Source organism: Dermacentor albipictus, chromosome 1, assembly GCF_038994185.2.
Source record: "Dermacentor albipictus isolate Rhodes 1998 colony chromosome 1, USDA_Dalb.pri_finalv2, whole genome shotgun sequence".
Taxonomy (NCBI): Eukaryota; Metazoa; Arthropoda; class Arachnida; order Ixodida; family Ixodidae; genus Dermacentor; species Dermacentor albipictus.
The window spans coordinates 213781915-213806507 of record NC_091821.1 but is presented as its reverse complement, the minus strand read 5'-3'; the positions used below and the strand labels follow the sequence as shown (position 1 = coordinate 213806507).

At 49.7% G+C, this 24593-nt stretch overlaps 1 protein-coding gene across 7 annotated transcripts in view; it reads right to left on the bottom strand.

The window, feature by feature from the left end:
* The window catches only part of LOC135900084 (puratrophin-1-like), a 716878-nt gene that overhangs the window by 198122 nt on the left and 494163 nt on the right, over positions 1–24593 (bottom strand). For all 7 annotated transcript variants that reach the window (XM_070530832.1, XM_070530837.1, XM_070530833.1 and 4 more), the window contains one exon: positions 10251–10400. In XM_070530832.1, coding sequence (XP_070386933.1) covers positions 10251–10400 — 150 coding nt within the window. The remainder of the gene's footprint in view (positions 1–10250; positions 10401–24593) is intronic.

The following is a 24593-nucleotide window of genomic DNA, read 5'->3' as shown; positions in this document are numbered from 1 at the left end:
ATCGACCTTAGACGCCACAGAACTTCCCAAGCGTCGTCGTTTTTCTACCTATCATAGGTCTACCGCGCTCCATAACGTGCACGCTAAAAAAAGTGCCAGCAAGATGGTCTTTCGAAAGATTCTGAAAGAGCGCAAGCTACCGCAACACAGGAAGATGAAACAACGCCTGTGCTGTTTCGGCTTCGTGTGGTCTTGTAGCTCACGCAGCATTTTTCTTTTTCTCCAGAGATTGTTGCTCAATCAACTAGCCAAACTTCTCGCTTGTACAGAACCTCCAAAAAGAAGCACTGAAAGACAACATTCTAGAGAAGGTCGTTACCATTGCTGGCGCATCTTCCCAACAAGCTTCAAAATACACTACAATGGAATTGCCTGCATATACTTTCTGCAGCTGCGTGCTTAGATACGTAAAACACAGTCACGGGACTGTCCGTATCGTATTTCTATCTTTTCAGCGAACTTTCTATATAACGCAGCAAAAATTACTCGATATACATCGCCGCCACTTGTCTTTTTGTCTTTCCACAGAGCCCGCCTTTCCTTCCGCATGGAAACGAAAACATTCACCGAAGCAGTGTTGAGAAAAGGAGCTTATGCAATAGCGCGATATTTTGACTTTAAAGAATGTAAATAAAAACAAAAAACGTTTTAAGCCTCCATACTTATTATTACATCGTACGTAGAGAAAGAAAATGGCGAATCGAAATAAATTAACTTCAATTCATTGCACGAAGACAGACCACGGACATAGAAACGACATATTTGGCTTTTGAAGGGAAAGCACCATAAAATGGGACTTCTTTGACAAGGTTCTCGATGTACCTTGTAACGATGATTTTCGTTTGGGATTCTTTGTATGCATACTTTGCTGCCTTCTGAACAACGCAGCAACATATTCTCTCTTTTGGTCTGCTATATAGAATATTGGCGGCATAATTAACAAAAAGAAAAAGGCTCATGACGTCGGCAGTATGACACATTAGCAATTTTGTTTTACGAACTCCTTGAAAGGGGCACGGCCTCTTATCGCGCGTGGAACCACGCAGGCATCTCGTTTAGGCTACCGCTTATTACATTAGCTAAGTTTCAGGGCTAAAGAAGGAGTACAGGTGCTCAAAAAAAAAAAAAAGAGAGAGCAAGAAAACAAAAAAAAAACAAAAAAAGAACAAGACAGGCGTAACTAGCTCTAGTGCGGTAGCTCAGTGGATATGGCGTTCTAACGCTGAGCACGACGGTATGGTTTCAGTTCACGGCCACGGCGGTCGAGCAATGGAAAGACTAGGCCTAGGTGCTTAGATTTAGGTGCGCGTTAAACGAGTGCATGTAGCTTCGCTGGCCAGAGGATGCGAGTTCATTCTACAAGTTGAATCTCTAAGTAGTAGTAGTAGTAGTAGTAGTAGTAGTAGTAGTAGTAGTAGTAGTAGTAGTAGTAGTATACAGTAGTAGTACAGAACACTTATTGAAAAGAGGTGTCTCTACTCGCGGACAACTTTCTGTGGCTATGAAGGGAAAGTTACGGGGGCGAAGCTTCTGCCCATCGGTTACCACGCCAAGTAGTCCGGCAGCGTTTGACAGTGCTTTTGGTTGTTCGGAACAGACGCTGAATCGACGCCGCTTCCACGTGCGACGATCTTGTGTTTGCCTAGACGGGCAAGGGAAAGGCAGCAAAATAAGAAAGCTTTTACATTCAGCGGCGCGGTTTGCCTTATTTAATTGTTGCTAATAAGCTGTTTATGGTTTTTCTTCCCCAGCGTAAACTAGCATGGATGAAAACGCGGGACTCTTTGCTGAAGCGCTCTCATTTGTACGCGTTTTGCTTCCGTAGCTTTCCCTTCATAGCCACAGAAAGTTGTCCGCGAGTATAGGCGTAACATACCAAGTGCCTAAGTGAGGACTGCTCCTGGCTATTAAAAGAATGAAATTCGATATAAAATTACTTTCGCTAACTAAGGTTCAAGGTTCTTGGACCACGCCTCTGTTTTACGCTGCTCTCGTCCCCTGGTCTCAACCAGAGGAATGCAGATGACGCCCTAGTTAAGTTTATGTATGAGAAGGGCTCCCGGGCTTATGGTTTTCTTCACGTCAGTATTAAATAGCTTCAATACCAAACTCTTTTTGTTGATTGCTAGAGTTCTACGTTAAAACAGTTCAACGCATCACTTCCTTTTACTTTAGTTTATTTATATTCGGTTAGTATTACTAATAATATACTTTATTGTTATTTTTCTCTAGTTGTTCCCTCAGTATTATCCCTATTATTTTTACAAAATTCCTTTTCCGGTCACGTCCCCTTTTGTCGCCCAATTCTTGGCCTAACCCCCGTGGTGGGTTTCGCCATTTCACACTGGACCAACCGACCAACCATCCAACTCGCGCCAGCAGAACGGCCAACCTGTTTGCTGGAAGCGGCCACAACGACAGCGAGTGAGGGAGAGGCCGGAATAGAGAGAGAGAGAGAGAAAAAAAAGAACCTTTTACCTTCTTATTTTTAAAACCGGCGAAGGCACAAATTAACGCATCGGAAGCCGCACGGAAACATGTCCACGACGCCGAGCGCTCGAGGACAAGGAAGCGACCTTGGCTATCGGCTCCAAGCGATGGGAGTGTCCCATGATGGAACGGTGCGTCGTTCGGGACCAAACTTTGGGCAGCTTCTTCGTTCCGTCCATCGGCCTTGTTCGCACACGCACACACTCCTCCTCCTCCTCATCATTTTTTTTTTCTTTTATCGTTACCTGTACTAGGGGGTGAACCTCCTTTCGTTTCGAATTACACAGTTATAACCGAAAGTCGTTGGAGCGTTGCGCCGCGGTGTTCAAGAGCGTTGAAGATAAGGGCAGGGCCAGGACACGCATGCCTCCCGAGTGCGCGGCCAGGGAGAACTTCGCAAATCAGGAAGCACGATCCTCGCTGGGGCACGCGCGTCCGATAGGATATCGAATCAAGCACGGTCTACTTCTTTTCTTCCATGTCTTCTCCAGGGATCCGGAGGGATCAGCGCGCTGATATTTCGGAAGGGTCGTTAATTTTACGGACGCGTAGCACGCCAGGTATTTGCGACCCCCGGGATGTTCGGCATTTACTTTCGCCATTTCCGCGTATGCACGCGCAAGCGATTGCGATTTTGATTTTTTTTTTGCTAAAAAAGGCGAGCGGCTTTGGTTTGGACAGAAAGCGCGTGACCGCACATTAAATAAAAAGAAACCGTCACTGTTACCTATTATGCGTTCATGTAAGTATACTGCCAAAAGAGTGTTATTTTAGTCTCATTCTAAACATACGCACACACGCGCGCACACACGCACACGCCTACAAGCATACGCACGCGTTCCTTATACACCTACTTTTCTCTTATTCTGTCTTCCTGGCACATTCCTCGAAAATAATTGCTGCTACGCTGTGATGTTCTTCAGCTGACTCGTCACTAAGAACTAAGCTGCATTTCCGACTTCGCCTCCTTCACTATGAAAGAACAGGGGGGTGGGGGGTATTCTATAAGGGTCCACCTAGTGGACTATCCATTTCGGCCGCTGCTGATTGGATGCAGCTACACGAGCGAGGAGCAAACGAGCGGCCCTTGGCCAATCAGCAGCGGTCGAAATGGACAGTCCACAAGGTGGACTCCTACAGAATACCTTCCCAGGAGGCGAGGTAATCGAACGGCAGCGTAAACCAAGTACATAACCACAAATATAATCCCGATTTTGACGTTCGGGAGAGAGAATTATGCGCATTATGTAGCAACATACTCCGCTGAACGACACACTCTCTCTCTCTGTATAGATATTTTTTGTTGTTCTATCGCCTTTTATTCCCTTCACCCCTTTTCCCAGTACGGGATGGCTAGCCGGTACTTATAAACACTGGCTAACCTTCCTGTCGTTCCCTCCCTTCTTTCTCTCTCTCTCTCTACGGTCGAGCTGTGCAAGTCACGGGAGACGAGATTATTTCCGTCTCGGCCTCAAACGATGCGCCACGCTGCACCGAATAACGACTCTCCGCACTTGGGAGTACTGCACCAGCTCCTCGAAGATACACTGCAACCCGGAAATGAACGGCTGCATCGCTCGGGGTAATTTTCCTCTCCTCCTTCGCCGTCTCTCGCGCTCGTGTATCGCGGCGCCGAAGACGCCGAGCCCGCGCGGACCCGAACGCGGCGGCGACTTTCCCCCGAGTTCAGTGAACTCCCTCGTCAGCCACGGACCGAGACCCCCAGGTGCCCGCGCCGCCGTTTCCGACAATGCTCGCGCGCGGCTCACACCGCTGCGCAGCCGAGAGAGACAGCGAGACGCCACTTGAGCGCCGTTGTCTCGGCGGCGCGTGAGAAACGCCGTGAGCGCCGGAGCACGTGCACGCGAGCTTGTCGCGCTGCCCCGGAAGGCAACACAAAAGCCGCGCTGCTGGCCGCAGACGCCGGAGCTGTCAGCGCGGACAATGTCGGCGGCGACGCCGCACCTGCTCCGCGGTGATGCAAGTGTGACGCTCGTGCCGCGGGCTGGCGAACAATGAACGGCTGCCGGCATGCGCAGCGGGCGCATGCGCAAACAACATGGCAGCGAGAATCCGGCGAGCAGCGATTTAACAATCATTTTCCCCAAGTGGGGAAAACGAAGCGAGCGTCGCATGTTTCGTCGGCTATGTCGTCGCTAGCCTGCCATGACTGCAGCGTTGCGTTATAGAACGTCCAGCAACCGACTGCGCAGAATCAGCGTGCCCCTATACGCGTAACATCGCCGCACGACTGGCGCTCCACGCACTTTACGTGTATTCGCAGGCTTTTTTCACGCTCGAAAAAACAATATTATGTAGCACGCATTGGGAGGGGAGGGGGGGGGGGGCAACAGAAAGCTGTATCGGGAGTTTTCCATGTTTCTCTGACTTTCTCGTTGACCTTCTTCATATAGTTATAGTAATTGAGAAATTAATCCAGTTAGGAGGAATGCAAAAAAAAAATAATCTGAGTGTCTCCAAGCGACAGCAAACTTGGTTCGATCCAGCTACATGGCATTTGCATATTTTTAGCTCAAGTTACGTGGAACACCCTGTATGTTCTTGGTTCTTGTGTTCGTCTGAAACGCACGCTGACGAGTACCAGCAAGGCACACCCGCCACTTTTTGAGCTCGGAAGACGCATGCGAGTTCTGCCGGAGAGAATTTGAGAGCTAAGTTTACCACCATTGCGCTATGCCTGCATAGTACCAGTACGCCATCAGCACGAATGAATCCGCCGGCCAACCTTTATAGGAGTGTTTATACAGAAGCTAGTCATACACGAAAGAAGCTGTGGTGCACTATACAGGGTGTCCCAGCTAACTTTCCCCAGAGTTTAAAAATATGCGGATGTACTTGAAGACGACGCGACCAAATGCATGCTGCTGACCATTGTACGGAGTAAGTCGCACTATATTTTTTAATTCTGCTTAATTGCATAATTAGTCAAGATTAATTAACCAACTTCTGAAGCAACAAGGTTAGGCGAAAAATTCCAATTAGACAGTTGTAGAGCGCTTCGCAAGAGATCGATTTGAACATACAGCCGCAACGCCGAGAGGCCGTGACGATGGGCCTTATATCGAGCAAGGAATACTTCAGGTACTACAAGCTACCCCTAAGTCGAAAAATCTCACTTCTATATAAAAAAAATTGTTTCTAAAGCCTTCAGGTCTGGGTCAAAAGTAAATCATGCAAAATGTGACCCTTCCCTTTACGCCTGCACCAAAGCACAAGCATGCGAGCTCTGACAACAGCTGTGCAAAGGCGAACCTATAGTGGTAGTCATTGAGCCTGACAAAGGGGAAAAAAAAAAAAAGAAAGAAGCACGCATAAGAAGAGTCGAGTATTTGTCTCATAGGCACTGCAGTGAACCCGCTCGCAACCAAGAAAAGGAAAAAAAAGTAGGAGGCGCTCCACGTCCAGACGCGATCTCGGGAGCTTTTTTTTTTCCCGCTGAGCCAGCGTCCACCAGGTTCCGATCTGGCAAAACGGTGGGAGGCCGCCGAGTAATCCCGCCCGACAAGTCGTCTCCGTCGAGGCTGACACGCGTCATCGAGGCAGGGAGGTCCCGAAGAAGACGTCAATGTCGCAGAAGACGCCCGCGAACTGAATCCGTTTTAACGGCAGTCCAAACCGTTACGGGACGGGGAAGCATTCGTTCGCAGACTATTGGTGTCACGACGGGTGTGTTCTTTTTTTTTCTTCTTTTCGTTTCGCAAACACTCGGGACCGGCAAACGCGGCAGCGAGTCAACGACATCAGCAGACTTGCTGACGGGGCACCGCGAGAGCTACGACCCACGGCAACAAGGTCACGCCGACCTGTCGCGCGCGCCGCCTTCGCCACCCACCGCTGTCGCCGTTTCCCGCGCCCTTTTTTTTTTTTTTACTGCGCTCCACTGTGCCGAGTGTTTGCTTTTGAGATACTACACGGTGTTTATACATGATTCGGTGTAGGTATAGCGCACGAATGAACAAGGACAAAACGAGGGCCACGGACACATGTGGCGCGCTACGCGTTTGTCCACGTTTCTGCTTCTTCTTCTTTTTTTTAAATCACTTTTGGAGCTACCTTATACGCCGAATCGGGCATTACTAACTCGCCCGAACCGTTACGCGGAGGGATTTTCGCCGCAAGTGCAACGCTTTCGGAGCCCACCGTTATGGCTATAAATGTGTCCCGATAAAGCGCGCGCACGAGATTTCCATCTCGCGGCTCGTCTAATACAGCTTTGATCTCGTCCGCATATTACAGCAGCTATACAGCATAGACTCGCCGCCAGTCCCAGCTGATCTATATGATAGGCACCTACCTGTATAGGGACAATGAACACGCATGCATAATCTTACAGGAATTATATGACTGCATGCACCGCACGCGCAAGTAAGCCGGCGTTTGTAGACTACTCATTTTATCAGGCGTTTTTCTTTAGATAAAGAAATTTATTATCGCCAGCGCACGTGCAAAGCGCTTTACAGTCAAAGCGTACAGATAATGCACCACAGAAAAGCGAAAATAAATGCGTGGACGACGACGCGCAGTATGCAGCCAACTAGGTGACGCAAGACGATATGCGTACGAGCTACTCGCGTCCGATAGCAAGCACAGACAGAAGGTTAAGAGCAACGCATCTTGACATTTGTTCCATCGTGTAGCTGGCTGCCGTATCAGCGCCAAATGCATGTTGCCTGGAGGATTAATTCGTGCCGATGGCGTACTCGTGACAAACGCTTTTAGCACATGCAACCACCCTACAAAGTTTACGGTGCTTTCATTGCGAGACTCCCTCAACTATGCCCTGCTGCAACCTATAACCCATGTTCCTGCAACGTCTGTTGCGCGGTCCCGAAAATTCGTGGGGGATAAAAACACCGCGGACGCATCTTGTGAGCCGACCAGACGATCGTTGGCGGACGATCTGCTAGCCGCTATTCAGGGCGCTAATGCCACTCGCAAGCACGTCGTGCTTGGGTGCACATGCATTTGCGCTGCTCCTTATGTTTACGAGGTCTCAATAAAGCTTTGTTGCCGCGTATTCTAATTCACTCAGTTTGAGGTCAGTCGGTGACCGATATCGTACTATTTATCCTCGGATTCAACTGTACACTGGCACACGTTTAATATCCAGAATTGAAGCCAGTCAGCGCTGAAGTGATGCCCTTGTGGCAAAATTCAGCGACAAGTGACTGTTCCGAGGCATCCGTCTCGAAAACTTGCGCTAAAATACAAAAACTACGCGGAACACCATGGTGCAAGTCAAGCTGTACTCGCTGGCCGCAAGGAGGAATAGACGGCGCAGTGAAGATGCAGGAGCCACAAATGGCAGGCTGACTGAGTTAATACCGTTTCCGTTAAGCTTTTCTTCGTGAACGAGCTGTGGCGTCTGAGTTATCTCGCAGGGCGGCCACGCCTCTGGAAAGAGGAATGTCGGTCGCCAAGGGCATGCATTCGCAGCAGAGCATGCGAAAGGGCCGGCCCCTTCGGTAATGAGCCAAAGCAAAGTTCCCTCGCTGTGACCGTGAACTTCACACCGACTTTGAGTCGCCGGCGAGCGCTGTAACAGGCACTAAGAGGGCAGCACAAAAGAAAGCCGACGCGCCGTACAAACGACTGAGTTTTTATGCCTGAAAAGAGAGTAGGCGGTCAAAAAGAAATAGCCGGAAAGAAAGGGAACGAACAGGCCCGAAACGGCTTTCCGGATGAGAAAAAGGGGCGAGTGGGGCCGCAAGCAAGAGGCGATCGTGACCTCAAGTTTCGCGCCGCCAAAAGTGGTTGGTACGCGTGTGAGGCCATGCAGAAAGCGGCCGAGTGAAAAAAAGGCGGCGGCGGGGGCGGCCACAGGTGGTTCAGCTACGGCGCGGCGGCAGAGACCATTCCGCGCAGGATGCGCGCGCATCCCACGGCCAACAACAGCGAGAGCGTCCGCTTTCGTCCTCGCGCACGCATGCAGGTTCCGGCCATCAAGTCGAAGGCGGCACAAGAGCCCGCCTTTCTTCACATTCGACAGCGCCGGGGGTTGGCGATGAAGCCCCAGCCGCAAACAACAAGAGCAACCCTTCTCGCCTATATTTCAAATTGCCGCTCCTCCTTTTGCGGCGCTCCTGTCCCTCTTCGTCATCAACAGTGTCGGAAGCGGCGCACGAAGGAAGGAAGCCCGACGTGGCTCGTAAAACTTGAAAACGGGAACAGGCAGAACAAGTCGTAAAGAAGAGGGCGAAAAGTGTCGCCGTGACGACCGGCAGCCGCGGGCGCGACACGAAGGCTGGGCGCGCGCAAGACGCGGCGGCGACGAAAAAGCGTCTCCGAGGAAAAATCCGCGGGGGGGCGGTTACGCACGGTGGTGCGGCGAAGACAACTAAGGAAAGAAAAGCCGGACGCCGAGCGGAAGAGCGCCCGCCGAGCAACGCCGCGGGTGCATTGCCGGACGCCGAAGATCAACCGGTTCGCGGATCCTAGGGCGCCGGCGGCTGTTACGCGGCAAGCAAACCGGCAAGTCTCCCACACCGTCGCCACCACGCGTTCCACGAAGACAGCCGCCGCTAACGGGCGATGCCGCCTCCGACGGCGCACATTGCGGGCGTGGTCTCCGAGGACGTCGGTTTCTCCGTACCACACGCACGCTGACGCGGCACCCTTCTGCTACGCAGCGCCCGGTGAGGATACGAGCCCACCTCGCGACACGAACGTGCCTGCCCGACTCTCGTTTTTTTTGCTTTTTTTTGCGTTTTCTTTGGGTGCGATGATAGCTTGCCGACTAAACCGGTCTACGCCGCCGAATCGGCGTTTGTACAGCGACAGAAGTACTTCAGATGTCGCCAGTGCAAAGCCCCTACCACACTACTTTTGCCTGGCATGTGCTTTTGGGCAACATCACCACCAGAATAAGCACATAAAGACGCTGCTGAATACAGACTACTTCACGGAAGCGTTGGTGCGCCGTTGTCATGCTCTATTAGAACAAGCGTGTGTGTGTTTACGATAATGTACAAACGCGACCATGCCCATGCTAATTTGACGTAACTTACCGCAAAATTAAGTAATTACGAGCATACAAGTTCAAGATAGCAGCGACCATGCACTGAAAACATAATCTACATAGGACGAACAGAAAGAGACAAAAACGACAGGGCCGACGTTTGTGGCTGTTCCTGTGCGTTCTCATTTTCGCAATATTTTCGATTTTCTGTTGCAATCATATACACGGAGTCTTCTCCAATGACATCGATTATTTGATAAACAGCGTGCCTAAGTGAAATTCGTAGTCGGCATAAACGTCGTCGTCGTCGTCGCCACCAAACAAACACACACACTTCTTTTTTCTTTGTAAATTTCCAATCCCTGATGTCTGCGTCAGCAGCTGTGAAGGCGGAATTTTACGCGACTTATTTTCGTGGCATGTTTCGTGCGCATCGCATCAGTTTAGTGTCGGTGAACCACAAGCCCGTGAGACTAAAATACTGGGAACAAGCATTGGCCAGAAATAGCGGGCCAGTATGAGCAGCGACCTTGAGGTTGCTTTGAACTAAATGTTTATGCAAACTAAATTCCGCTTCCTTTGAGCTTTTTGATAGACAGAGGCGTAGCCAGAAATATTTTTCGGGGGGGGGGGGGGGGCACCCACTTGACCGGGGACGGAGAGGGGGCAGGATGCCAGGGTGTGGGGAAATAGGGTACCGAAGAGGCAGCATAATCAATAATGCACAGCCAGTGAGAAGCAATGGAAAAAAGAAACCATAAAATGCGGCTTCTTCACTCACCTGGGAAACAGGCGACCCTGGAGAGCAGCAGCCTGTGTCCGAGCTGGCTCATGGAGGTCGGCTGGGCGAGGCTGTTGTCGCAGTAGCCGTCGTCGTGCTCCTCTTCCCTCGACAGTGACGTCCGTTCGCGGAAGAGGGCAGACAGGCCATCTGCATATAAGCAAAAAATAAAATCAACATACTGCAGTATAGTCTCTGGCATCAGCTGTCGCACACGATACCTCCCGTAAGTGATTACAGGCGAAGAAGGGAAGGATTGAGCGAAAAAAATAAAGCAAGTTTAACTGCGAACAAGGGAGAAAAAAGGAATACAGGACGGAAACAATGGGCCGGAAGAATATGGGGAACCGGGGGACTCCATTATTTCTTTGTTACAATCATATGAAGCCAGGGAAAGGCCAGGGGAAACTAAATGTTTGTTAAAGAAAATTGAAATGTATAACTAATAAGGGAAATGAAAATGGACGGAACGACAACTTGCCACCTGCGACAAGTTGTCGTTTTGTCTACTTTCAGGGCGTTTCGTGAGAACAGACGCCGCCTAATCGTGATAGGATTAGCGAAAGCGGCCGGTCAAAGACTGTTTTTACGAGCGAGCGAATTCGGTCCCACCTCCGGAGAGAGAAAGAGAGGCAGAAAGTAGGAGGTTTATAACGACTCGAAAATGTTCATGTACGTATGTTAAGTGAAAACAGCTAAGGCCGAAAAAAATATACATACTTGTTTTCACTACAAACGTTATCTATATAATAGGATAAAATTGAACTAATCTTTTGAAATAAATGTTTTAGATGCCCTACGTTTAGGGCCGCCTATTGGGACATGATAATTCCAGTGCATCAAAGCACGTATGAAACGGCACGCCGTCTAGTGTGCCCACAGAAAGCGCATATTATGTATTACAACGCAGAGAATGGCTTGCTCACGTTAGACTTGGCGAGACACACCCCACAGTCGCACGTGCTTTGTGCAGTTAAAAGTGGTTGCTCGCCTTTACTAATGCGGGGCACGCGTTTAACGTAATACGACACACGTCCACTACGAGGCGTCTGTACGTACCAACAGCTCATTGGGTCGTACTTGCTTCCGCAAGGTAACTCGAAGAAAAAAGTGAACGATGCCGGGGCACACTGAAGTATTACATCATACTGCTACTATACATATAACTTGGCAATATCATTGTTGCCTTTATGTGCACATAAAGGCAACAATGATATTGCCAAGTTATATGTATAGTAGCAGTATGATGTAATACTTCAGTGTGCCCCGGCATCGTTCACTTTTTTCTTCGAGTTACCTTGCGGAAGCAAGTACGACCCAATGAGCTGTTGGTACGTACAGACGCCTCGTAGTGGACGTGTGTCGTATTACGTTAAACGCGTGCCCCGCATTAGTAAAGGCGAGCAACCACTTTATCCATCCATCCTTGTATCCATCCATGTGCACATTGTCCGTGTACAAAAATATGTGGCACGGTGAACGTCGCGTAGTGCCGCACTGTTAAGTCCACGATGTGATAAATGATATGCCCGTAGATTTGACCGACGTACTCTGCTTCCCGTCAGTGATGCATCCGCAAACTTGTCAGTGTTTTTCCGCTAAATCATGGGCCCTTTTTTACCAAAAAAACAAAACAAAGGGCGGTTTCGCATTGGGAGAGATAAACAACAATAACAAGGTTAGGTGTTGCACTGAAGCTCCTCTCAGACGGTGTTCTGAATACGCAATACGCAGGGGCTACATATCGGCGGGACGCTGCACGCTGTGTCACGTGCTGTGTGGTGGTAAGGTGCACCGACGTTGCAGGCGTTGCACCTCAATTGCGCACGCGATGAGACGGCAGGAAAACCGTCAGCGTTTGCAGCTTGAAGTGCACTGTACGCAATCGCTCGGACTACTATATGCGCCACGGTGTGGCATGCGCACAGCTGCACAGCAGGGACGCGCGTGCGTGTCCGCCCAACGCTCGTACCAGCAGCGGAAGCTAGGCCCCTGGCTCCGCTGTAGAGCCGACTGAACGGATCGTTGACGGTGCATACGCCGCCGTTGTTCCCCTCCCTCGGCACAGGGTAGCCAATCGGAGATCATCTCTGGTTAACTTCCTTGTCTTCCCTTTGCATATCTCTCTCTCTCTCTCTCTCTCTCTCCTATCTTGAATGGTAGCAGCCGAAATCTGGCCAAAGAGAACGTTTTTGAATACGGGTTCGGAGAGCGAATTCACAAAGCTCTTCTTTCGTAAAAGCTAGATGTTTGCCACTGGTTGGCAGCATTCGCTAATAATATATCCAACATCACGGTTGGTTGACACCTTGCCTTAAATGCTCTACTAGAGCATAAGAAGTTTTTTTGTGTGTGTGCGTGAGTGTGAATATAGAGCCAGTTCATTTACAGCGAGAATGTCTGTTCCCCAGGCACGTGACTCCTAACGAGCTGATACAAAATAAATAAGGAGGTAAAAAATTTAACGCACGACGAAAGAGCCACCTATTATTATTATTATTATTATTATTATTATTATTATTATTATTATTATTATTATTATTATTATTGTTGTTGTTGTTGTTGTTGTTGTTGTTGTTGTTGTTGTTGTTGTTGTTGTTGTTGTTGTTGTTGTTGTTGTTGTTGTTGTTGTTGTTATTATTATTATTATTATATGAAAATACACATGCACATACGGAGAGGTAAATGGGGAACTGTAAATAATAAGTAAATAAGGCTATAATATTAAATAAGTAAATAAGGCTGGCAACTGCGGACATCGGCCAGCAGACATCGGTTTCTCTGTTAGCAAGGCGGATTCTTCATAAAAAAAAAAAATCTCTGAAATTCAGTCCGTTTCATAGAAAGAAAGTGCCACATAACTTAGCCGACTTGTAAGCATGATTTCTTTTGCATTTTTAAACATCTTTCTTTTTTTATTATTATTTTCAGCCTTCATAATTCGCTTGCACGGTGCTGCGCTACCGCTGTCGCCGGGATCAGTAACTCAACGCGACGCATGATTAAAAAAAAAATGAAATGGATCGTTACGAAACACAGCTTCTGTTGTTTCCTATGTGACAAAATAAATATAGCGTTCCGGCTCATTTATAACGGTTTATTATTTCTTTTTCGGTACCGTTTCGACGCTCATTTCGCGTGTTTCGACGGTAAGAAAACATATCTTTGTACTCCAAGCTGGCGAGCTCCAATAAAACTTATGACGGACATTATGCAGCGCTCCGCGGTTTTATGCGCTCACGAAAAAAAAAAGTCTCCTTTTTTACGAAAGCACTTGAAGATGGAGGCTCCAGAGTTTCGTTATTTTGCAGTGCGGCTATACGAGTGTTGTAGAGACGTTATGTCTTGTATAATATACATTCAGTAGCTTCGTTCTCCACGACCAGATTGTTAGAATGCACAAAAAAATTTTATGTAGTCGGAATGGTAGCTTCGATGGTCCTCCAACCGGTCAACTTACGGCGGTTCAAACTGGACCGTAGATCGACATGCGCACTAATGAACAAGCCGGGGAAAAGCTCACTTTCTGTTCAGTGAGACGCCTCGTATGTAAACAGCATCTTGTTATGCAAAGCCAGGTCTACAAGTAATTGAATAAGCCACGATGCGAGGCAATATCACCACTTAGCACTAGCAATCGCATAGCTAGCTTTCTAGGTCTCGCGAAACGAAGCAGCCACAGTGTAACATTTCATAGATACCTCGGCACTGCGGCTTCGCCGGAAATTAGCGACAAACGCCGAAACAAAAAGAGGCCTGGAATGTTTCTATTGAACCGCGTATTCGGAGTTTTTAATGTCGGACACAAGCTCACCGCTTCGTTGCGCCATGCGAAGGACCCTGCAACACCGGCATGTGGATGACTTCAAGATGAAGCTTCCCATGCCTGCCAATTAGAAGCATATGCCAACGAGTTTGGAGCACAGGATTTTTCTCCGTTGTGTCCAGCAAGAGCCATGAACATCTCACTCGTCGCACCCATGGCCAGATTTTTAACATTGCAAAGTTTCGGAGACGCTTGTGCGTGTACTTCGCATCTGTACGCAGCGGCAGAAACTGGCGTCTTCCGCTGCACTTGTCAATTATCGGAATTGCCCGCGTCTTTTGGTCAGACTCGACGTGTGGAGCTGCGAGTCCGGGTTGTTTTATTATTCTTCGTTTTTACGTGATACTCGAAGGGTTGACTGTTGGGCTAGTTGGTCATCCATATTTGAAGTAGTAGCTTAGCGTAAATAAAACCACAGACACAAGGAAGACAGACAAGCGCTTGTCCTTGTCTGTCTTCCTTGTGTCTGTGGTTTTATTTGCGCTAAGCTACTACTTCAAATTACATGATACTCGACCGGACCAATGCCTTTAGTAACGCTGTGTCGTTCTACGTGCGTGCCTCCTGCTCTTCACCGCCACTTCTGATCAAATATTTCCATACAACGTCCCTCTTCCAGAATGCATAGTCGCAGGCTATAGGGAAAGCTCAAGCGGACCTCTCTGTGATTGTCCAAATAAATTGACTCTCGCACTTCAAGTCCCACCTCTCTCCCGCTCAGTCGTAAACAATTTCTTTAGAGTAAATAACTGTTCCGTGATCTTGTAGCGGTAAAAATAAACATATTTGAACAACATTTCTTATTGTTTGATAAAAAAAAGACACTTGCAGAGGCTAGGACAGGCCCGATCACTGTGTTCATGGAACATTGACACACATGTCCTCAGCTCCGCACGTACGAAGCCGATGGCTCTTGCTCTCTTTATGTCGACGACAACGACTAAAGAAGAAGAATGCTGATGACCGCGGAAAAATGCAGGCACAATAAACTATTGAGGCCGACGTTTCGCTTCACTTGCCGCTTCAACGGCGAAGATATATATGTTCGTGAGCACTCGATGAAATGCAGAAACGCCTGCCGGAGGGCGCACACACGTGTTAAAATCGCCTCTCGAGCACAGCCCGCGCACTGCGTAATGAGACTCAGAGCGGCTCGCTCGGCGGTATAAAAGCTAGCTCGCTTCGCTGACGTGACAGTGGGCCCGTGTGCAATTGTTCGATGTGCACCAACGGCCGACTCCTCCGAAGGCTACGCGTTCGTTTCGAAGACAAAGTCGCGGCAATCGCCGCCGCGCTTTCGAGAGCAAGTGGGGCTAGCGCGAGGCAGAGTAGCAGATGACGCAACGCGACGATTCAGGTCAATGTAAATACTGATCGGCTCGGAATTCGACAAGTCCAAGAAAGGAAAGGCCACAATAATGCCGGGTTGATCCGCGAGGAGATGGCACAATGCCGGCCGTCTCGTCGGCGGCTCGGCTGCAGAGATGGACAAGAGAGCCACCACCACAGGGGGTCCCGCGCTTAGTGCCGGCCGCTTTCCTCGATGGTTTCCTATCGGGGGGCGTGACTAGCAGGGGGACGCGGCGGCGCTATGTAGGTTAGGCAGGAGCCTCGCAGGGAGCAGCACGCGAGCGCGCTTTCGATGACTGCTTCGGAGACCCAGGCTGGCGCCGAGTGCCTCCGGCCGCTGCCCTTCTCGGCGCGCTCGCCCGTCGGGCCGGGCTGACAGGCCGGCGCACTTACTCACGCAGCCACAACAAAGACACGCACGGGGCCGCCACTATACACCACCGGGCAAGAAAACAGGAGCGGGCAGCGCAGAAATGCCGCGACGGCCCGCTCGGGGAGGGAGAGTGCCCGTTGCGTGCACGTGGTCTATCATCGCGCCGGGCAGTGCTGCAGTGCAGCGGCAAAAATTATCGCCGACGCACGCACGTTTCGCCACGGGCCGAATAAAGAGTGGTAGGAGCGCTCGCGATCTCTCAAACATAGCCGTGGGTAGCTTTCGCGTTGCCCCCCTCCCGGTGAAAATGCGAAGTCGTATTAAACGGACGCCGGCATCTGAGGCCTCACCTCGATGGCACACTTTTTCGCATGACCTTCGTAAGCGCGGCTGCGGTTCTTTCCTCCTGCCAACTTCCTTCCTGAAGCCGTTGTCGCCGTCGTAGTTGCAGCTCTACAGTCCGGTCGTTTGCTGCCTCACGGTCAACGGCGATGTGCTCGCTGAGAACAGAATCCACGTAACGCAAGTGCGCATAGTGAGAGCTCTACGCAAACACGCCCTCAGGAAGGCCTCTCGGCACTGTCTTCTCGCAGTGCCGACGTGCACCCCTGATGACGCGGACCCTATAACAGGGGCGTCTACCGCGTGTCCACACGTAGGCAATGCACAGGAAAGCCCGCATAAAACGAAGACAAAGAAGCGTCACTCCACGCCCCACATCCAAAGAAGAGCAGCCGGCAGAGAGGGCCACCCCCTTTCTTTCGCGAAGATGGGGGGGGGAGTGTCTCTTCGGGGCGGCCTGCAGGTCGGCATGCGCATACGACGAATCAAGAACAGTGGCAATGAACTTGGCGCAGCGTCTATTTTGGCAGTGTCTCGAGAGGATCCCCCGCCCCTCTGCCTTCGGCTTAAGCCCGGCGACATTCGGCCCTTTATAAGCTCAAACGGAGTTGTGCAGGCGCCAGTGAAAGAGAGCAGCTGCTGGGAGGGCGGCAGGGGCCCCACGCGTTGCACACACACACGCCCACGTTGGATGAGCCTCGCAAGCGCGGCGCTAACGGTGACGCGCGTGTGCGTTCGCCGTCGTCACAGTTGGACACGCGGAGGGCTCGTCTGCCTGTAGGCGTTAATCACGGTGGCTTCGTTTCTACGGCACTCTTGGATGCGACTGACTCCGACGCCCAATTACAATTCTCGAAAGCGATTAAACGTGGAGCAGTTGACTCTACACGGTGAAACCGGTAGCTGCAGCACTATACAGAAGCCGCCACGGCAACAAAGGTTCCGACGTAGATTAAAAAAAAGGAGGAATTCAAGCATAACATCAGCACAAACAATCACGGTATCTCTTTCTCTCTCCGGAAACAAACACAGGCCTGTACAAAATCAGTTACACGTTTAGAGAGAAAGGGAGTTTTAGAGATCCACACCTATTCTCGAACACATCGCCAGATTTGTAAGTTAATTCATACAACGGTCCTTTCTTATTACCCGAGTTTTGCTGCTGAGCGCTAAGTCGCGGATTCGATTCCGGGTCGCTACGGCCGCATTCGTAATGGCGACGGAATGCGAAAATGCTCGTGCATCAAGCTTCGTATGGATGCAGATTAAATGACTCCAGCCAGTCAAAATTAATCCGGAGCGCACAATCCTGTCGTTGTGTTGGGATGCTAAAGGCACCACAGACAAGCACACTACAACTTCAAAAATCCGCATAATAAAGAATACAGCGCACAATTATACATCGACCTGACTGTGGCATGACATACACTACCGCTTTGTGCAACAATTGCTACCCTGCATAGAGCTGCAGGACGCACTGAAAAAGCGAAACAACCGCCCCGACCCAATAATGGATGGTGTAATTTCACTCGCGTATGCCTCGCTGAAGAAGACGCCAGCCGTAACCCGAGTCAAGTTGGAAGCCTCCTACACCGCGCTTATACCCGCGTAATTTAGTGCATCTTCCGAGCGGCGTCGACCTCTGTTCCTAAATACGGACGCTGGTTTTGGGTCGGCAGCGGGCCGCAGCATCAAGATGATACAGAAGGATAACAGAGCAGACGTCAGCTTCGGCAAGAGTAGGAAACAGCAGCGGCATCCGCAGAGGAATTCCGCAACGAAAAGACTGTATGTAGGCACCGCAAAAGACAGAATGCTGCCTCAGCTCCCCTTGCCTTCCCGTAAGGAATATCTTCACCTAAAAGACAACTGTTCCCACGGCGCCAGTGTAATTATGAAGCTATACCCGACTTTAGCGTACTTGAAGCATCGTCAACGCTTGGTAAGCGGCGCATTTCAGCAGTGAATGTAATGCTTACGTCATAAACGAATTTGCTCGTGCCCATATATATGAATGCGCTGCAAAACGGTGAAGCTCCAGACGGAAGGAACAAATGAGTCTAGTTTTATTGCTTGCAGGGCTTCGGATTGAATTGAACTGAATTCTGGGGTTTTACGTGCCAAAACCACTATTTGGTTATGAGGCGCGCCGTAGTAGGGGAGTTCGGGTTAATTTTGACCACCAGGGGATCTTTCCCCGCTTTCCTCCCTCGTGCGCGTAAGATTGAGCCGCCATCGTAGGCTCAACCTCGTACGCTTTCAGTCGCACATACAGCATACGGCGCGTGGCGACAATGTTATCGCCCACGGACTTTATACGGGATATCACTCCGACAACGACGGCAGAAATGCGCCTGGAGTGGCTACGTAATTCCTATCGTCATAAAACGAAGGCGGAGCCCGTGACGCATTCCTCACGCGATCCTCCGGATCCGGTATCGGAGAGCGCAGGGAAGGAATTTCGCTTGCGGAGGTCAGACGGAACAAGTGGAGAGAGTGCCTATGTTGGCGGCGACGCTCGCCTCCTCGAATCATAAGTTCGCGGCACTTCAAATATGTCTATCTCAGCTATTACTGAACTAATTTGAAAAATTATAATTGCGGTAGACCAATCCTTAGAGGGCACGTAACAATTTCCAGCGCATAACCAAATTTTGCTATGTGGCCTGGCGAGGGGCCTTTAGAGTCACACAGAGATACGATAAAAAGAAGAAAAAAATACGGCGGGCGCGTTTACCACAATTAGAGCATCGTGGCTCTTTTGTTCAGAGTAGCTAGAACTAGCGCGCTGTATTTGAGATAAATAGATTTAAATATTGATTTCATAAATTCTGAATGAAAATGAAGCTGGCGCAAAATAAGAAGCCACCAGAATAATTCTGCGACAAATGAATGTCGTTTCAGAATTCAGTTTCATGCTGTTATATATGGAAATGAAGTTACATAGCTTTATATCTCGAGAACCCGTCGAGTTCTTGATTTCCCGCCTTTCCACGTGAAGGAGAGAGGCAGTAAATACGTAGCGTTTCTTTTCAAGAGACTCTTTCCGCTAAGCAACCCGAAGACTGGTGGTGTGAACCCCGGTGCCGATCGGTTAACCTTCCGAACAAAGAATGATTTAATCGCGATTAAATGTTTTCAGGTAGTTAACGAAAGTTGAAAACAATCGACGGGAATGGGGCACACCTGCCCTTTTTGAAGCTAGCGCGCAGTCCTCTCGGGTTAGTTTCCATACCGATATACAGAAATTGGGGGGCGGTGGGGGTATGGTCGGGGGGTAGGTCTGGTGTTGTGTGGCGAAGACAATTACAATCCTAAAGGGGTATCAAACATAATATAATTCTTAGTATTTATACAGGACACTATCATACGGCGAGAAATATGAAGTCCCGTCCCACTCCACCTCTTTCATTTTCTTAATGCCATGCACGTGGATTGAATAACTGATTTCTCAATCGGTTAATCGGACAAAGTCGAACGGTAAATCACAAATAAAATTTTAACTGACGTCCAGCATCACTCGCTCAGTGGCGAATGCGTTGCATTCACAGATGTTTTGCGAGACGTTAACATTAGGCGTACGAAGAATTCACCCTAATAACTGCGGAGAAGTGGGAGCCGCAGTGCAAAGACGTGTGGACGCTCCATTTTTATGTGTGTTATCCCAGTCTCGGTGCAAGCCGGGCCGATAAGAGATAACGCCCTAATAAAAGGATCGTCCTGCGACATCCACAGACGAACGGAGAAATAGGCTAAGCAATAAACCGTCCGACAAAAGTTCATTCAGATGGTAGATGCCGAAGAGCGATTTTAGTAGTCGACGCCTTTTTATACGATGCGCAACGAGGCCCGTTAGCGAAAGAACAGATAATTCGCAGTGCGAGTTCACAAATTGAAACGTGATATAACGGCCTCGTCTCGTGCACGACATAGACACGAACAACCAGCCTATTGCGGCCGCATGCGAACGCCGTGCGGCGAATGCAGCGGTTAACCGCCGCTAACGATCAGTCGCTCAACGAGAGAAAAAAAAAAAGACATTTAAAAAAAGAAGAGTCTGCGTGTTCACACCGAGATGAAAACAAAGCGGGCAGCCCGTTTCTCCTGGGAGCGTGAATATCGCGTAACCGAATTTTTGTCCTGTTCCTTTATACTTGTGCCTTCCTTGCTCGCGGTAATAGACGCGGCGCGCGTGCCTGGTCTGCCGTTCCCGATTTTTTTTGTCCGCACTACTCTCGGACGCCGATTCGCCGAGTGACCGCGCGCTCGGGAACGGGTTTCTACTCGGCTAGGAGGGGCGGTCCTCGGCGATGTATCTCACGTGACAACTTACAAATGAACGCCCGGCTGACACAACGCGCTCTCTATACAGCGCCCGAAAGAGCCTTGAAAGAAGGCCGCCAAAGAGGTTTCTGGTCCGAATACCAGACCGAGATTCAGTCTCGCGATAATCAACTTAACCTGTTCATGCAGAAGCCAATTAAGGGCGCGAGAGGAAGACGACACCCCGAGCGATGGGGAAGGGGGGGGGGGAGCTTTCATCGAACGGTCTGCTTCTTCCCCCCACCCCGTCCATGCTGACCAGAGGGCAAACGCGCGATGGTGTCATCATGCAGCCGGCCGCCTGGCCAGCCTCATACGCTTCCTGCGCGCATGAACACCCGTTACACTTGCGCGTTCTCAAAAAGTCCACGGCAGGAGGCGAGCGGGTCGGAATTGGCCAAACCCACTTATTCGTCCACGTGGAATACCTACCTGCAGTCGCGCTTGACAGTCTGAGAAAGCCACGGGAAAACTGCGTCAGCGTGCCAGCTTGTACTCGAAAGAAGGTCAGCCTAGACGATCACTGATGACGCACCTCATTATTAAGTTTTATTTCTCTTTCACAAATGGTAAGACCGACGCCCATCTCGAGGCTACAACATCCCCTTTAAAATCAGATAACTAAAGAAAAAGGCACAGGTCTCGCAATGTCTCACTCCCGTAAATCACATCAAATTTATTTTCCTCTGTCACGAAGAAAGGAGCACCCCATAAAAGCTGCCTAACTGCTAAACTAGGCAGTTTGACGTGGCGACCTCCCCTCTTCCCTCAAAACTGGTTAATACAGTAAATACGGTATTAGCCCATTATTACGCGTGAAGTCCGTACATGTACACATGAACATACGCGAGCGAGCAGCGAGTGCATGTTATAGTACGGTTCAGTGACTGATAACATAGTTCGCATTGATGCTGCAACATTTCAGAAGATACCAAGACGTCAGCCCAACAATATGGCAATCGCTACACTATGTGAAAGTGGCTTATGACATACCCCAACAATGCCTTCTCAATACTGAGTTTGCTATAAAAGCACGAATGCGCACTGTGCACGTAAAAACTTTACACGTCGCTCTCCATACCTGCTTCATTCAACACGCTTTCCAAACTGCGACGGCGTGCTTTCATGATAGAGGAGTTGATCGCAGAGGGTATAGTTTTTGCACTCTGCTGATCACTCTGGCTCCGGTTGCAAGGTCGCCAGCTTTGTGTATGGCTACTAGCGGTTGAATATTGTTTCAAACGAAAGACCAGTGGCACAGCCGCAGCGTACCATTTCCTTAGTGCATTGTAAATGAAAGCCCAATTGATGCATTAAATAAAAAGAGCGTATTTTGACGAGGGCACATTTTATCACACGATCATACTACAGGCTGCGCGCGCATTCGCACGGAGACGCGTTACAAAAGAATGGCAACCACATATCAAAGCCAAAAGACAGTTAAAACTCGATCTAACAAAGCCCGATTTTACGACGGTCCTGATCTAACGAAGAAATTTACATTCCCCGGCCGGTATACCATAGGACATGTTACGATCAATCCGAATTAACAAAACAAACTTGGCAGAGCTCAATTTAACGAAGTTTTTCCTGAAATAAATTAGTAAAAAAGGCTGCGATTTCCTTCTAATTTTGACGCAGACAGGCTCTTCTTCGACCGTGCGCTCTAAAGCTATCGCGGTAAAACATCTAGGCGTTATGGTCACCTCCCTAGCTTTATTTTGACGAGGCTGCACGCCGCACCCATGCACGGAACAGCCAACTTAACACCGCCTCGATCGGTAGGGGCGGCGGTGGTTGCTTTCGTTATTTCGCGGTTTACGCGACAGATGACTGGATTAGCGGCAAATACAATGCCGCGGTAGCCTTTGCGCGTCGCTAAGTTACAAATTTTAGATTTCGAAAAACCGGAAAATTCCTTTCTCGATTTTACGAACTTCCCGATATAAGGAAATAATTCGGGCGTGGTCATCACTTCCTTAAATCGAGCTTCAACTGTAATCAATGGCGTATGAAACTCAGGGCTGTGCGTTGCGTTCTCGTGACACCATTTCCAACGTCGAGCAAAATATGCGTCCCTTTATTAAAACACATAGTGATACAGCAGAAGCCGGCTAGCCTAACAGGATCGAGTAAGTACCCTGACCTAATAATAGGAAACGGCGCACACATGTCTGTACTGAACCCACTGAGAAACACATTCCAAGAAATAAATGACTCCTCCACGATAGCATAGTTTCTATGGCGTTGTGCCGTTGGTCCGGGTTCGATCCCGGCTGCGGCGGCCTCCATTCTACGGAGGCGAATAGCAAAAAAATCATGAGCCATTCCCCTCTGTAAAGGTGGACGATCAGCCAGGCTGTGCAGCACACGACAAAGAGGTGACACAGAATTTTGAACAAAGATGCGAACGCATTTATTGTCTTGATCGGTGGTCATCGCGACGAAAGGTACGCCCACACATTTATTTTTACACATTCGCGTTCATTCGTGTCATACATTCGTTATGTACATTCGTGTTTTCATTTCGCGATACATTAAGACAAAGTATTTGAGACCGCAATAATCGCACCGACTGGCAGTATAGGCCAGTGCCGTCAGCGCCTTCGCAGAGGGAGGGGCAGTGTGTGAACGTTGGCATGATGAGCGCCATCGCGGAGACAGCTGTGGAAGACAACGACGAATGCGCGAGCAAGGGCACAAGTCATTGATGATGATGATAGTTTTTGTTCGCACACATGAAAATTTCACGGAAGCCTAGGCATATAAACATATTCGCTGTAAAACGCTCGTGTACTTAGATTTATGTGCAAGCTAAAGAACTCCAGGCGCTCGAAATTTAATCCGCAATCCCCCACTACAGCGTGCATCATGATTAGAAAGTGGCATTGGCGTGTAAAACCCCAGAATTTAGTATAATTAAGAAATAAATTGTAAAGAATGAGCCGATCCGTACGGGCTATTATTTAACTAAATGAGAAACGTCATCAGATGATCTTATCCATACATAAGTATTCTGGGTGCACGCGAGCTTTTGTCGATTATACGAACGAGTTTAGAGCCTGTGTAAACATAAGAGAAATTCATGTAAAGAAATATAAAAAAATGTGCCAGTTTCGCTTGCAGACATGTCACACTGCTTTTTACAACGTGAAAAGCAGGAACATCCGATAAGGAGAGCTTTCGCCGTGTAATCCGGTATCAGCGATGGGTAGCGTGGCAACCGGTTTGGCGGAGTTACGTTTCACGCCCAACTCGAAGCGACACGTTAAGACCTCGAGGCGAAGTATACGTTATGGCGCGCAACAGGTGCCGCTAGGCGCCTTCAGCGCTGCCAGCAGCGCTCGGGTCTATAGCGACGAAGATGGTTCAGATAGTGACGTCGAGGATCCAGACGCACAAATCTAATGCGCAAAGGGAGATGCCAGGCCGGCAGCCACCGAATGACGCAAGTGTAGCGAATGCTTCGGACAGCTTAAACTGCCGTTGTCGATACATATGTGCGCGTGGGGCCGCCGCCGGCCCCGTTGACGCCGGTGCGCGCGCGCGCGATAGAGAAACAACTACGTGGAGAGAAACGCCGCGCGAAGCAATAGATCGCAGGTTAACCCAGATTCATGAGAATACGGCGCTCCGATAATTGTGCGTGGGCCGCGCGAACGGAGAAAGGACGGCTGCGGAGAAGGCAAGCGAAGGAAACAAAGAAAGAAGACGGGCGCAAGAAAAAAGGCGATCGCGGCGAAGTCGCGGCAGGAAATGCGACCGTGATTTGACGAGGAATTCGGCGGGCGTGCGCGGGTGGCGCAGTGCGTCCCACTCGCTCGAGATTGTCGAGAGAGCGCGCCGCGCCACTCGGTTGTCTACGCGAAAGCACATAATCGCGTGCTGTAGCAGCAGCGCGGTGGGGTGGAAGGACGGTGCCGCAATTTTCTCGGCCCGCTGCTCCTAGCCTTTTACTCTCGGCGCTGTTTTGCTTATCCGCTCATTCTGCCGTCGCCGCCGAGGATGCCAGACTCGCTTTCAGCGCCCTGCGCAAGTCGCGCCCTGGGAAGGCGAGAGCTCCGCGGGACGCCGCTACGTGCGCCGTATAAATTGCCGATACTGTTAAGCAGGAAATTCTTGTTCGAAT